Consider the following 16333-nt stretch of genomic DNA (forward strand, 5'->3'; position numbering starts at 1 on the left):
TAGAAAACTAGGTTAAGCTGAGAGTTGTACCCACTAGATAAGTCGATCCTCGCACTCAGGCAGGGCAAGTAAGGAACGTAGGCCTAGGGTAATTTTCTAGCAATTTACAGATCGGATCTACAGCAACAGGATGGAGCCATTCTACCCAAACTTCGTCGCAGGGGTCTACCAACCGGTCGACCACCATGACTCGGACATAGATACCAACGACGGCGCACCCCCCAGCCGGGACTCGGCCCTGTCAGACCGGAGCCCCACACCACCCAGCTTCAGCCCAATCCTCAGCCTCCAGTCACGCGAAACTCGTAACGGCGACTCCGGACGAGCGAGGAACCGGACCTGCAGTTATTCCTCAGCGGGGAAGAGGAGGAGGAGGTCCTGCAAGCCCTCCGGGAGTGTCCGGACGCTGGACAAGTCATGGAGGAGGCCCAGTGGATCGTCGCCCCATTCGGCTGGAGGGTAGACACCCACCAGCGACGACTGCCTACAGCCCTAGTCGCATCCATCCAGGAGCAGGATCGACGGAGGGTGCGCTACCTGCGCCAGATCGAGGGTCATCGGTTCCGAGTCACCATCACCGCCGGGCGGGAGGTGATCGTTTCCCTCCGCCATAATCACGCTGAAGAAAGGGGGGGGGGGGGGGGGGGTGTGAGGATGCGTGAAACACACCCTCCACATATCGCCACTTTTATTCTTTCCGCCACGAAGGCATACAATTGGATGTTACGGCACGACGGTAATTTATTTATAAGTTATAAGCCGAAGTTAGCCATAAGTCGTTACGCCACGAAGGCAATTTATTTAAGTTCAAACTAGAAGCTAAGCTTATCAGATTTAAATATCGCGCGCACCAGGGCTGGAAAACCACCCAGTGTTGGTCAACCGAGGGCCAACAGCTGATAGTGCCGATAGCGATAGGCGGAGGATCGATATGAAACTGTGTTGGGAAACGAAAAAACCCGGAAAACCGAGCTCACATGCGGCCGCAAGGGCGGAAGCTCGCTCTCATTCCCGAATGGCAGAAAAGGCGACCAGACCTAGGAGCGGACTTCAACCCGGAGTGGCACAGCGGCACGAGCGTCGGCACGCCGGATCCAAGGAGTAAGTGGGACACAGACAATAGAGATCAGACTGAGTGCGAGTAGGGGACTAGGAAAATAACTTGTGAAACTAGCGAATAATAAAGATAAAAGAGAATGAAGAAGTATGTGTCCGCGTGAATTTGTGCATTTTTCGGGAACCCACGTGCAGTGATTTGTGCCGGTCGGGAATCGTGTTGCATTAGAGAAGCTTGCTCGGTGCAAACGACCACCCGATCGCCCACAAGGAGCATAGGAAAGGATCGCCTCTGGCCACCCTCTCCTGGGAACCCCGCCCCAAATACGGTTTAGGTAGTCGCGAGCCACGTGCAGTGATCTGTGTCGGTCGGGAATCGTGTTGCGCCAGAGACGATTACTCAGTGCAAACGACCACTCGATCGACCACAGGGAGCACAGGGAAGGGTCGCCTCCGGCCATCCTACCCTCGGATCCCTACCCCCTACCCAGGTAGCTTGTGAGTCGCACATCCAGGGGGAACGGCCACGCCGTTCAGCTTTGTTGGTATTTTTTTTAACCGGGATCGGCCCCGCCGTTCGGTTTTGTTGGGATTCTCTCAGGGATCGGCCACGCTGCTCGTTTCGCTAGTATTTTCGCCGGGAGCAGCCCCCCCCTCCACTATACCTTTCGGGTGCCGTGTTGCGCTAGAGACGCTTACTCGGTGCAACGCGGATACCCTGGCCTCTTTTCCCCGCAAGTCCCCGCGGCAACTCCCCGTCCAGTTTCGTTCCTATATTTTTCTACAAATTTAACTGTAGAGGACCCTGGCCGGACTGAGTTTTATCCCAGCCTATGAAAAAGGTCCTTACAGTTTGGCGCCCGAACAGGGACGAATAAGGACGACTAGATATCTTTCAGAAGAGTTGGGTTTTTACCACCAACCGCATGGCCTAAAGACCCATGTCCAGTAGATGAGATTTAGGGAAAGATAGGAGACCGCAGGAATAGTTAGAGTAGAGGATCCCGTAACGCTGCGCCCGCCAACGCCAACCCACTCACAGAGCGGCCCAGCAGCGCCCAACGAGCGCCCAGCGAGCGGCGTCAGTGCACCACCAGCGGCACCCACGTGTTCATCAGAAGCGCCCAACGATCAGCGCCGCCGCTCACCAGCCGCGCTCACCGAGCGCCATCAGGAGCTCCATCAGGAGCGCCAATCAGCCACGCCCACAGAGCGCAAAACCGTGCCATCAACAGTACCAACGGCACCCACAGCAGTGTCAACCGAGCGCCATCAGGAGCGCCAACCTCAGCAGCGCCCACCGAGCGCCACCAGGAGCGCCCAACGATCAGCGCCGCCGCTCACCAGCCGCACTAACCGAGAGCCAACGGGAGCGCCAGCCGCAACCACATCGGTCAGCCACTGCCGCACGTCAGCAGCACCTGCCGTGAGCCCCTGGTAGCGCCCAGCGCCCAGCGCCCAGTCACGCCACTAGGAGCGCTCACCGAGTGATCCCCAGCAGAGCCATCGGCAGCGCCACCGCGCCTATGCCCAGTGACTCGGGAAAGAAAACGTCAGAGGACGCAGAATCAAAGCCAGATCCGGCAGCTGCCGGACTGGAAGAGGACAGGTTTTTCACCGCATCCGGGGTGTGATTCCACGACCACAAACATGGGGTCAGGTGGATCGCCTACCGCCGGAAGGACGAGCTGCAGGCTCTGCTAAAAGAGTTTGGACTTGACCCGAACGGCCAAGTAGACGAACTACGACCACGATTGGCATCCTTCATCGGAGGAGGAGACCACAGCCCGGCTCTACGAGAGCGCTTTGCCGCACTGGAGGCAATATACCCGGAAGCACCCACCCCGAGGACGTCCACCAGTCGGGCCACCTCACCGATGCCCGGAGTTGAGGATCACACGCTTTCCGTGCCCTGCTTAGGGAACCTACGGAAAAGCCCTGGACGGGAGATACCGGCCGCCAACCCAGCCGCCCATCTTCCGCACAGCCCCATATCCGCGGCCGTGTTCGCCGAGAAACTGCGAGGATGGGCCCCACCTGCCACCCGGAACGTAGAACCTGTTATGTCCCAAAATAGGACTACGTGTGTCCGCGAGTGGGCAGCGCCGGCTAGCTCTAGAGCACTTGGGGTGTGGGTACTCCAACCCTGCCCACACACACGCAACAATAAACAAACAGATGTTTGTACTTCACAACACTTCACGCTGCAACAGCTGTCTTATGACTGGACCGAAAACATTGACGAAATATGCGAAACTATAAAACTAACACAACACGTGATTATCACAAAACTAATTCCCCGACTTGTTCCTTTTCAGGTCACAGGACGCCATCAGATATATTGTGGGCTTTTGGGGGCAAACCCAAAGCCTCCGCGCTCCCACCCAACCGTAGCAGCCGTAGGTGACTCCGACTGCCCCTTGGACCGGTCACTGTGAGATATCTTGGAACCGTTTACATGTTCCCTCCCCTCTGAAAGATATTCTACTCCATATTCATTATAGTATCATTTATTTACTTAAATTATTTACAGGGCTTCAGCTTCCCGTAAGGAAACCCATCAACCACCGCCCGCCGGGTGCGACAGTCACCAAAGGGATTTACGTAGACTGGTCTGTTCTCTTTATTTCGGTCCCTACCTAAAAGAGCTCTCTTAAGGGGACCCCTGACCCGATTATAACCTATTCGACGCGGTCGCTGGAGAGGATTCCCCATGGGATTAACAAGTACTTGGCTTTGACGGTTTAAATGTCAAGTCTCGCCCAGAAGGAGCGATAAGTGGCAAATAACTAAATAAACAAATGTGGAAAAAACACTCGCCGTGAATTGTTCACATCCGGCAATAAACAGTTTAAAATTGGTGATATAATAAATAAATAATAGTGCAATATGGGTGTATCTATGTGCAATATATATAGGTTAATTTTTAAGTGTTATATAAGATCCCCTCCCCCAACAAAAGAATACAAATAATTAAATAAACAAATAACTAAATAAACTAAGGGACAACACAACATAAAGCTAAAAAGACTATTTCGCAGTAAGCCGCCGATCTTTTCCAGGTCCGGTTGGTGATGTAATTCCACGTGCCGTGACGCGCAATCGAATCCCCCACCGATTTCTCGCGGGCACGACAGGTTCCTCCAGGTAGCTAGCGCTGGAGGCACCGGGCTCGCCGATGACGTAATCTCCGGCCGAGAACCGGGGTTACTCCAAGAAAAACTTGGCCAGGCCCTAATTAATGGAACCTGGCCACTACCTTCCACGTCTCTTCTCGCTGGCCTGAAATGGGATTCCTATTGGAATTTTCTTTTTCCCCCACTAACTGGAACGCACTCACCGTAGGGTCTTGACCAGTCCGGCTTCAGAGACCGTTCTCCGGCGTCGGCGACCGGCGAAAACTTTGCACGAGCGGGCTCACTCCTTTTTATTTATCGGTACTGACTGCGTTCGAAATTTTGGCTGCACTTATCTAGGCGCTGATGGCCACTTGAACACCACGACCGCGTGAGGAGATAGTTTTCACCGAACCCGCTGCGACTGCGCGCCGCCGACACCAAGTCTGAACTGATCTAGTGTCGGCCATTTTCCTTCCGCCAACCTATGCAGATTACGGACCTCGGTTCCCTGCACTCTGGGTTAATGTCCCTATAACCTCCATTTGTCCGGTTTGAATTTGAATTCGCCCCCGAACTGACTCCAATTTTCACGTTGCCCATCACTGGAAACCCTAAACCCACTTTGCATCCCTGGTTTTCTCGATTACTCGATTAGTGAGGGATGGCGACATAACAAACCAACCCCAGATACACGGGCGACTCCTACGGCCGCAACCGCGCAATCCCCAAGCACACCCGGTACGCCGCAATCATCGCAAGGCACCGAGGGGGGGGGACGAAAACAGTTCCAAAGCCTGCTCCGAGGACTCACATAAAGCCAAACGCGCCAGTGCGGAAGACAAGTCCTGACCCCGCGGGACCCCCGTTGTCAAGGAACCCGTCAGGCCTGTTTTTTAGCGCGGTACTCAGATGAGCTAAGGAAATACCAGAAAAAATACCAGATTTTGCGAGTGAATTTTCGATGAACGCCGTTAGCCGCGGCCCAAAGAATAAGAAATTTAATCTTTGGCGGTGTTCGTGCAAAGGCGATGTGGGAACTAAAAATTAAAAATGGAAGGAAAACACCAAAATCGAATGCAGGAGCTCAGTGCAGATGAAATAGGACGCCAAATCCAAGCTTATGCCCTTTATTGTGGGATTTCACCGACAGGAAGCAATTCCACAAATGGGGAAAATTCCCAGAATAGTTGAAGTGCTGGAGGAGATCCACTAGAGAATCCCAGCGGGAAGGAACATGCCGAGTGGGACTTCGATCTCTACATGGACATCCTGCCGAGCGCATCCTCGCAAAGAAAGTAAGATCTGGCCAAAAGAATTTGGTCGCGTTGTACTAATAGAAGTATCCACCAGTAATACGATCCTCGACGACCTCTCCATTAGGACTCCGGACACCACCACCACCAGCTACTTGGCAGCTTAAGCGGAGCTGGAGGACACGCTGGCTTCTATAGGGAGGAGGAAAATAGGGCGCCCGCTAAGGAACAGTTGGAGAAGCCATTGCCAGCCACTGCCAGGATGCTGGGCGACTTCCTGCGGCATCAGCGGATCAACCCCGTTCCCAAACCGGTTCCCACTTCCTCAAGGTCCAATATGCCTATTGAGACTCGGAGCTGGACTGCGGTGGAGCGCGAAAGATGGCGTAGCATCCATGGGACGAGAAGGAAGCTTTTAACTACTAATTTACATAAATAAAAACATTCGTTGAACATTCGATTTATTATACCCGTTACTCGTAGAGTAAAAGGGTATACTAGATTCGTCGGAAAGTATGTAACAGGTAGAAGGAAGCGTTTCCGACCCCATAAAGTATATATATTCTTGATCAGGATCACTAGCCGAGTCGATCTAGCCATGTCCGTCTGTCCGTCTGTCCGTCTGTCCGTCTGTCCGTCTGACCGTCTGTCCGTCTGTCCGTCTGTGCGTCTGTCCGTCTGTCTGTCCGGATGAACGCTGAGATCTCGGAAACTATGAGAGCTAGGCTATTGAGATTTGGCGTACAGATTCCTGAGCTTCTTACGCAGCGCAAGTTTGTTTCAGTAGACTGCCACGCCCACTCTAACGCCCACAAACCGCCCAAAACTGAAACTCCTACAGTTTTGATGCTAGATAGATAATTTTAACTGAAATGTATTGTTCTCATCAATACCTATCGATTGACCTAAAAAAAGTTTGCCGCAAAAACCTGTGACGCCCACAATTTGGATGCTAGATAAAAAATTTTAACTGAAATGTATTGGTGTCGTCAATACCTATCGATTGATCCAAAAATAAATTTCCCACGCCCACTCTAACGCCCATAACGCTTAAATCTGTCTACCGCCGGTAGGTGGCGCATTTTAATTTCGCTTTGCTGCTTGCATATCTCCATTTCCCTTTGAGTAACGGGTATCTGATAGTCGAGGTACTCGACTATAGCGTTCTTCCTTGTTTTTATTTTAAATTCTTTGTGTACCAGCAGACTCCTCCTTCTTAAATTTTAATTTCAAACCCAACTGCTTGACAGTAAGACCATGCCACATGCATTGCGGGTGAACTTTGAAAACTTCGGTCACACTACAAAGAATAAGATTTTTCGACTAGTGAAACTCTTAGCCGATCTGAGTACTAGGCTTAAAGGTACAAGTCAGTAGAAATGGCCGTGTTCAGCACAACAACATGATACCTGATCACTGATGGTATTGATAGGATAGTTCTGGTGAACGCACATGATTACAATTTTGTTGATACATGATGCATTGCTGCTGGCGTGTGTCGACTAGTGAAATAGCTATAAGAATTAACAAAATTGTGAATGAAGTGACTTCTTCTTCATATCTTCTCTTTAATAAAAAAGCATTTGTATATAAAGCGATTGTTTGGAACATACGCTAGGACAAATTTTAAAATCATTTGAATTGAATGGTGGAGCTTTTTATAAAATATGTTTTACTTTTTCGACGTCGTTATTGATCAAGAGCGTTCAGCTAAACAAAATGATAGATCAATAATCAGTTATCATTTTGTATTGCTGAACGCAGTCAATATAGATTTTAAAATTTCCATCGGTGATCAGGTTATTTATTTGTATACTGACTTGATTTATGAAATGCTTTAAAAGTTGAGATTTGTTTTAAGGGGTTGTATACACTTGACGACAAAAAACTGCTAAGTATCTCGGAAGCTTGCACCCATTTAAGGCTATACTAGATTCGAAAAAAAATGTTATAGGTAGAAACAAGCGTTTCCGATAACATAAGGTATGTATTAGGTTGTCAAAAAAGGCTTGCGGTATTTTCGCTAGCTGTCGCTACTAGCGCGTAGTTCTATTTTTATTCGTCGCATCGGGTCATGCTATACCTTTTTGGAAAGCTCTCGCTAACACGTGTTTTATTGATTGTTGTTGCTGTTTTAAACGATGGTTTCAACGTTTTTTCTTTTTGCGGTAGATGTGGTCAAAGATGCGCCACGCTCCGGTCGGAACTGTTATGTTATGCATTGTACTTTAGTGTGTGCTTTCTATTGTAAGCATATGTGAATGTATACTGTTATGCTTGCATTGTATTTTAGTGTGTACTTTCTATAATATAATTTTATATTAAAGCCTAGTACTCAGATCGGTTAAGAGTTTCACTAGTCGAAAAATCTTATTCTTTGTAGTGTGACCGAAGTTTTTAAAGTTCACCAGCAATGCATGTAGCACGGTCTTACTGTCAAGCAGTTGGGTTTGAAATTAAAATTTAAAAAGGAGGAGTCTGCTGGTACACAAAGATATTAAAATAAAAATAAATCGAATGTTCAACGAATGTTTTTATTTATGTAATTTAGTAGTTTAAAGCTTCCTTCTCGTCCCATGGATGCTACGCCATCTTTCGCGCTCCACCGCAGTCCAGCTTCGAGTGTCAATGGGCATATTGGACCTTGAGGAATTGGGAGACGGATTGGGAACGGGGTTGATCCACTAATGCTGCAGGAAGTCGCCCAGCATCCTGGCAGTGGCTGGCTATGGCTTCTCCAACTGTTCCTTAGCGGGCGCCCTATTTTCCTCCTCCCTATAGAAGCCAGCGGGTCCTCCAGCTCCGCTTAAGCTGCCAAGTAGCTGGTGGTGGTGGTGTCCGGAGTCCTAATGGAGAGGTCGTCGGAGATCGTATTACTGGTGGTTCTGCTACAAAGGTACTTCTATTAGTACAACGCGACCAAATTCTTTTGGCCAGATCTTACTTTCTTTGCGAGGACGCGCCCGGCAGGATGTCCATGTAGAGATCGAAGTCCCACTCGGCATGTTCCTTCCCACTGGGATTCTCTAGTGGATCTCCTTCAACACTTCAACTATTCTGGGAATTTTCCACGTTTGTGGAATTGCTTCCTCTCGGTGAAGCCCCGCAATAAAGGGCATAAGCTTGGAGTTGGCGTCCTAGTTCATCAGCTCTGATCTTCTGGATTCGATTTTGGTGTTTTCCTTCCATTTTTAATATTTAGTTTCCACATCGCCTTTGCACGAACACCGCCAAAGATTAAATTTCCTATTCTTTGTGCCGCGGCTAACGGCGTTCATCGAAAATTCACTCGCAAAATCTGGTATTTTTTCTGGTATTTCCTTAGCTTATCTGAGTACCGCGCTGAAAAACAGACCCGACGAAAAGCGTTAGCCGCGTATTTGCCTCTCGCTCACTCCTATGGTTAGCTCGCGGTTTTGGTCGATCTGAGTACTAGGCTTAAAGCTTAGTACACAGATCGGCTAAGAGTTTCACTAGTCGAAAAATCTTATTTTTTGTAGTGTGACCGAAGTTTTCAAAGTTCACCCGCAATGCATGTGGCATGGTCTTACTGTCAAGCATTTGGGCTTGATGCCAAACGGAAAACAAATCAAGTGGAGCAATTTAAAAAAAAAGTCTGCTGGTGCATAAAGAAATTAAAATAAAAATAAATGAAATTTTCAACAAATGTTTTTATTTATGTAAATTATAAGTTTAAGGCTTCCTTCTCGTCCCACGGATGCTTCGCTATCTTTCCCGCGCCATCTGCAGTCCAGCTCCGGATCCCAATAGGCTGGCCAATAATGGCTGGTGATGGCTCCTCCAGCTGTCCCTTAGCGGGCGACCTTATTCTCTCCTCCCTATAGAAGCCGGCGCGTCTTCCATTTCCACTTTAGCTGTCAAGTAGCTTCAACTATTCTGCATATTTGCCTCGTTGTGGTATTGCTTCCACAATAATGGGCAACAGCTTGGATTAGGCGTCCTTTTTCATCTGCACTGACCTCCTTTAGCCGTTTTTGGTTTTTTTTTCAATCATTTTTCATTTTTAAATTCCCCACCGCTTCTGCACGAATACCGCCAAAGATTAAATTTCTTATTCTTTGAGCCGCGGCTAACGGCGTTCATCGAAAATTCACTCTAGAAATCTGGTATTTTTTCTGGTATTTTCTTAGCTCATCTGAGTACCGCGCTGAAAAACAGACCCGACGAAAAGCTTTTGCCTCTCGCTCACTCCTATGGTTAGCGCCCGGATTTCGTCGAAGTGAGTACTAGGCTTAAGCCTCGATAAGACAACAGATATCGATTACATTGTGAACTCGATTGTCAATACACAACGAATGTACTAATTGAAGAAGAAGAAGAGAACACTGAACATTTAAATAAGGATTTAAAATCATTAGACTAAAAGCATTGTTGGGGCGGGGTGGCTTGATCGCTGAAAATAGTTGAAGTCCCAAGAACGAATGGTACGCAAAACTCACGGGGCTACTTTGGGGTTTAACGCGACGTGCGTAGATGTTTATTGGTTCACTTTGAAATAAGGACTCGTTAAGCCTAACTTAACTTAAGCGATCCAGAGCGGAGCGGTGACTTAGGGGAGAGATGGAAAGGGAGAGCGAACGGCAGTGCGAGCGCGCGAGATGTAGACATCTGGATAAAACTGCCGCTCGACACTGCCTCCTCAAATTAAACGCCCTTAGGTTATGTTAGGTTTGGGCGGCTGTCGGACTATGGTCCGACCTTAGACCTCAATGGGTCCATTGTGATACCGCAAGATCTCGTTTTTCCTTCTCTAGGGTCCCGTTTCTAGTAGTTTCAACCTGTGTTAAGCTGATCAGCATGTCTCCCACACGGAAGATTTAATAAAGGCACTAATGTTTTTGAGAATAATCTCCGATATTTCGGTAAGGCCGTCTGTTGGGGCGGGGTGGCTTGATCGTTGAAAATAGATGAAGCCCCAAGATCGGATGGTACGCAAAAAACACGGGAGTACTTTGGGGATTTTACGCGACGCGCGTAGATGTTTATTTGTACCCTTTGAAATAAGAACTGCTTAAGCCTAACTTAACTTAAGCGCTCCAGAGCAGAGCGGAGACTTAGGGGAGAGATGGAGAGGGAGAGCTGACGGCAGTGCGAGCGCGCGAGATGTAGACATCTGCCGCTCGACACAGCCTGCTGAAGTTAAACGTAGGAATTTCGGCTTTATTTTGGATGGATTGCTCCCATAATGAGAGAGTGAGCTTTGGTAGTTTTGTCGAGCACATATAAACCAGGATAGGGTCCCAATTCTCAATATTAACACCGGAAAATTTTAAGAAAGTTAAGCAACCTTGAAAAGTGCGGGCTGCTCCCGATACCTGTGCTATGGATTGCACATTGAAAAGTGTTTTCAGGTGCCTGTTCACCTGCAATCGCTTATTTTCGAAACGCTCAGTTAGGTTATTCCAGGCTGAGCGAAAGCCGTCATTGGTGAGTGGGGATCTTGAAACTATGGAATGAGCTTCGCCTCTTGTTTTTGAATTTAAATGGAATAATTTTTCAACGGGCGTTAGACTAGGATTGTCTATGTATATGGCCGTGAAAAGGTCCCGGAAAGTCGGCCAGCGAAGATAATCGCCAGAGATAACCTCTGTGTCGATAGGAGGGAGCCGTCAGCCATATGATGAGGAATTTTGGGACGGAGTTACTGGAGGTATTTGGGAGGAGCCTTTTTGGATTTGTTCCATAAGCTGGGCGGCAAATATTTCATAAGTGGAGTACGTTTGGTTATACTTGGACTTTAGTATGGATTTCGCGTCTGCGGCGCTCTCGCCTGCAGCTATAATGCAGTCGGAGCATATGTCGTATGCTGCCTTTACCGTTTACCACAAGGAATTGAAGCGATCTTGTCGGATTTTACAGGCGGATAACGTTGGGGTAGGAGCACCTGGAGCATTCACAGTGGCCTCAAAGTGGTTCAGACAGTCACAGTTACTGATGTTGCCATGACGTAAAATAATTTAGAATTTTTATTCAGAAGTAAGGAAACGGGCTTAAGTCTACTTGGAATTTTAATTCAGAAGTAAGGAAACGGGCTAGAATCCAGTTGGAATTTAGGAGCAGACGGATAGGCAGAGTCAATAAATATTTATTATATCGGATGGTCGGACTTATGTAAAGAATTACGGACTTTAATTTTGTTTGTTTGAAGGGAACATTTTTTGTAAGCCCTTGACCCACTGTGCACTGCCGAAAATATCGATATACGTATGTATGTACACTGTACATATGTACATATGTGGCGTGGGAATAGCGGAATAACGTTGAGGGAATTGTACAGACTGGCGGGCCATCTGGGCATTTGAAGATTAATCCAGGTTCGCTCTGGGATTAGTTTAAATGGACCCATGTATCTAATGACACAATTTTGAGAGAGGCCATGTAATATGGCGGGGGTATGAACGATGATCAGCAGATATCGAGATAGTCGCGGCCATACTGTCCAACCAGGCAGATGTAGCTAGAAGTAATACTATACACTTTTTTTGTGCTTAAAATTAAATAGCAGCCGGGGTCCCAACACAAAGGGCCCCGGAATATTTATTTGGGAGTTCACTGATGTCTGCGCGACTTCGCCATACCTACCACCCCGACTTGGCTGCCCAGCAACCGGTGTCCGTTCGACCCGTACCAACGACCTGCCACAAAAGCCTTTCACAGTCGACGGCGACGACATCAGATATTTCCCGGTGATTCCGTTCCGGGAAATTCCAGCCGTCGCATCGCGGCGCTGAGAAGTATCGCCATAACTCACCGGAGAGCGCCAGTTTTCCTTCTTGGAGACCTGTATCGCTGCTGGCCTCCGGCGGGAAGTCCTTAGCCCGGGCTACCATCGCCTCCAGGCCCGGCCCAATAGTAGCTGAAGTTTAGGAAAAATTAAATACACGTGTACCTTGGTTATATATATATATTGATATTTACTTCCCTGTTTGTGAATTTATCCGGAGTTAGACCCGAGAGCCTTATTTGTCCTCGTTGTTTGCCTAAAATTAAAAAGGTCGCGAGCATTAGTTAAATGGTGCAGTGCAGTTACGTACCTTTTTGGCCTGTCCCTTCTTTTCCCCTGGAGCTCCTCAGGATTAGGTGACCATACACACGCGCTTCGCGCATGTTCCTTTGCGGGCCGCGTTTCCATGCGAGCTCTAGCAATACATGGCTGGTAGAGCATAATTTCCGCGGCGCCTGTACCCTTTTCCAGCAAAACAAATCCTCTGCTTTGACCGCGTAAATATTTGAGACGGAGGCCAGGTTTCGGTCTTAAAGGCTGAGGAAGGATAGATCTGTTAAGAGGAACATGTATATAAACGATTGTACTTACGATATTTATTAAACCTTTGTAAAACCCACTATGTTTGAGTAAGCTTTTCCAGTGGGGGAGATGGAACCGCCGTAGTCGCGAGGAGGGGGCTCCTGCCGACTGAGAATGGGTGGTGCCCTGCAACATCTTGAGGGCATCCATGGTTGGGTGGGAGCGCTTGGCTAGGTCATCAATAGCCACCAAATTAAACCGATTTTCCCGTCAATATTTGCAGGTATTTACCTTTCCTTGCGTTTTTGTTCTTAGTGATGACCGCTTGTTTGTTATCGTGAGACAGTGGAGTTATCGATATTTATGTTGCGAGCTGTGGCATTAGGGGTACTGTGCCCTGAGAAAATACTGAGCTAGCGGCACTGCCACCAAAAAAAAACAGTTCGTAACATATTGGCGCCCAATTTAAACAAAATAAGTTGTCGAGGCGACGACGTCTCGCCCATTTATGACCCTGACGCCCCCGCCATCACGACCTATGGCTTGCAACATAGATTGCAATTGCTAGGGAAGTTAAAAGTAGAACGGGAGGCGGGTCGGCGGACATTGCCGACGATTTGCTACTAATCAAAGGATTACCAGTGAACCGGTGATAGCATCTTTGAGCAAACCAAGATTTGCATCACGGGATGCACTGAAGAAAATCTGTGATAATTTCTGTGATAGAGTAGTTTTAAAGCTTTTATTTTGTTATTTATTTATTTGAAATGTTTTTTGTTAGGATGTTGGGTTCCTGGGTTTTTCTCCCCGACCTGGATTTCTAATTTTATGTCGGTTGTAAACTTAATTGCGTAATCGTGACCCGTAGCAACCCTACGCGCTTCACGGTTGCCTCGATTTAAAATAGAAAAAGAGAGCCAAACCAGCCGATGTCCTTAACTGGCGGCTATCACCACGGGTGATAGCTAGTCCAGTTGACGAACGGCTAGGTGGTGACGGGAAAATAGGAGTTTTGGAGAAAGCATAAGTCGAGTTAGTTCGGAAGCCCACCGGCGAGGGTCAGTTCCATCTCCCCAAGTCCAGAGTAGTTGAAAGAAAAAAGTAATAAAAAAAAATAGATTTTGAAAGGTGTTGGAAAGTGAGGAAGATTTGTTTATTGTTATTTATTTTGGCTAATAGTTATTTTCGAATTTATTTTGATATTTATTGTAATATTTATTGTCGTATTTATTTGTTGTCTTATTTATTTATTTATCATTTTATTTATTATCAAATTAGTAGTTATTAAGTATTTATTTAAAAATTCTTGGGAATTATGTCCGAGGGTAAGGACGTCAGAGATAGGCACGGCCACCAGCTAAGGTCGACGGGTCCTCCTGGCGACGAAAAGGACGACATCTGGTACACGGACGTAGAGGGTGCTGCGGAGTTGCCACGGATGTCGCTGGCTGGGGGTTTACCCAGAACGCCGGTAGGCGGTAGTCCTGGATTTGAAGGCAATTGTCGAGGCGCATGATCGAGTTCTGGTTCCGGAGCAGAAGAGTCCGCAAAAGCTGAACACGGAACGGGATACAGCGGCGGAGTCGGCGATGAACGCAGCTCTGGCACAGGCTGCCCAAACCTATCGCGCATCACAGGAGTTAGGAGTGAGCCAGGCGTTGCGGGAAGAAATCAAGAACGGATTCGTCGACATGATGAAGTTGTTGAACGACGTCCTGAGGCCAGCCAAGAGCAAGCCGCAGCCGCTTCAGGAGGGCGCGAGTCGCCAAGTGTCGATGGTGCCCACCCCGTCGTGTCCAGAAGGCGGCGCAAATGGTCCAGCGGAAATTCAGCAGCGGCAGGAGACAGGAGGATGCGACCGAAGGCCGCCGGAACTGCCGCCCAGGCAGCGACCTCGACTGCCGGTAAATGACTCGCCAGGGATCGACAGCAGCCTGAGCCAGGAACCGGAGAACCATGGCGCATCGAGGACCGAAGGACGGCGGATTTTCGGGACGAGCCGCGGTTATACGCCAACGCGGGAGCCGGCAACGGAAACCGCTACATCCGAGTGGACCGCTGGAACCTCTCATTCGGCGGCGAGGACGATGGCCATTCCGTGGACGACTTCGTGTTCCGTCTGGAGCTCCTGCAGCGGCAGCATCAATGTCCGTGGAGTGAAGTTCTGCGCAACTTCCACGTTCTCTTATCGAGCAGAGCAAAGGAGTGGTACTGGGTACATGTACGCCAGTCCAGAGTGGACACTTGGGCCCAGCTGCGCAGGGCTCTGATGGATCGGTTCCGTGGCCACCAGACGGAACACGAAAGGATGCACGAGCTTCTTCAACGTGAGCAACAGCCGGGAGAGAGCGCGGATGACTACATCCATGCGATGCAGCAACTCGCCTCACGCCTAAAAAAACCAATGCCAGAGCAGCAGTTGTTGAAGGTGGTCAAAAAGGGCTTGAGGGACGGCATCGCTAGGTATGTTTACGCGATGGACGTACTCACGGTAGACGATCTTCGGGAGGAGTGCTTCGAAGTAGAGAGGAGTTTCGGTCGTCGAGGGCGTGCTACTTACCTGCAGCAGAACAAGGTACGGGTCAGCGAGGCGTTCGTACAGGACGAAGTCGACGAGCAGCGACACCTGGAGGTGGACGAGCTACGTGGGCGAGTCCGAAATCCATTTAGGCCAGGTTGCTGGAATTGCGGGGCTGCGGTGCACGCATTCCAAGATTGCGAGGCCACGGAGTGGAGGAGATTTTGTTTCCGGTGCGGCAAGCTGGGCGTGATTTCTCTAAAATGTCCCGATTGCGCGGAAAACGGTCGGCTGGGCAGTCCGAAAGCGGGAGGGACTCGCCCAGGTTGGAATCCCGCGAAGTAGTTCCGAAGAAAGAAGACGAAAACAAGGAAATACATAGTCCATCTGATAGTCATAAGTACTTGCTAAGATACCTGCCGGAGGATGAGAGGCTTCGCCGTTATATGGAACGGAACGGATTTTTGCGGAGCATCAGCTGAGCGGCATGCGTCTAGTCTCACGGAGAGTCCAGAAGGCAAGGGAGCGCTTCAGGATGAGGAGATCCAGACGACGAGAGGTGGTGGCGGCCGTTAAACGCATAGATGCCGCTGATCCTAGACCCTTCGCCGACGTGGAGACCTTGGGCAAGCAGCTCACCGGCTTGTTGGATACAGGCGCCAGCGTAAGTGTGCTGGGCAAAGGCTGTCGAGAGCTCGTGGAAGCGCTGGGAGTTACCGTCCAACCGTATTTTTCGGTAGTCCGTACGGCTTCTGGCGAAGATCGATCCAACATCGGACGCTTGGAGCTGCCTGTGAGGTACAAAGGCGTAAGTAAGCCGGTCACGTTTTAATAAACGGCGTACTTCGGAGTCGACTTCTTGCGAGCCTTCGGACTAGCTCCAGCCGTCGTGGGGAAGCTGGCGACGAGAGGCGTCAAGGCAGCGGAGGAAATCCATGCCAGCCAGATGGAGCACTATGCCGACCAGGAAGATGAGGACGAGGTAAGGGAGGAACCCGAATCCTGGAGCCTTTCTGCGGAGGAAAAGCTGGCGTTAGGCAAGGTCAAGGAGGAGTTCCTTACCTTTGAAAGGGACGGCCTCGGAGTCACCAGCATGGAGAGGCATTCCATTGAGCTGATG

General features: G+C 49.1%; 1 protein-coding gene across 1 annotated transcript; it reads left to right on the forward strand.

Annotated features, from left to right (window-relative positions):
- Positions 1 to 2693: 2693 nt before the first annotated feature.
- On the forward strand, positions 2694 to 4167 carry LOC139354077 (uncharacterized). Its single transcript, XM_070998341.1, has 2 exons — positions 2694 to 3490; positions 3590 to 4167. The coding sequence occupies exons 1-2, from the start codon at positions 2934 to 2936 to the stop codon at positions 3711 to 3713; spliced, it is 681 nt and encodes a 226-aa protein (XP_070854442.1). The 5' UTR covers positions 2694 to 2933; the 3' UTR covers positions 3714 to 4167.
- The last annotated feature ends 12166 nt before the right edge of the window (positions 4168 to 16333 follow it).

The sequence above is a fragment of the Drosophila suzukii genome (genome assembly GCF_043229965.1).
Source record: "Drosophila suzukii chromosome 2 unlocalized genomic scaffold, CBGP_Dsuzu_IsoJpt1.0 scf_2c, whole genome shotgun sequence".
Taxonomy (NCBI): domain Eukaryota; kingdom Metazoa; phylum Arthropoda; class Insecta; order Diptera; family Drosophilidae; genus Drosophila; species Drosophila suzukii.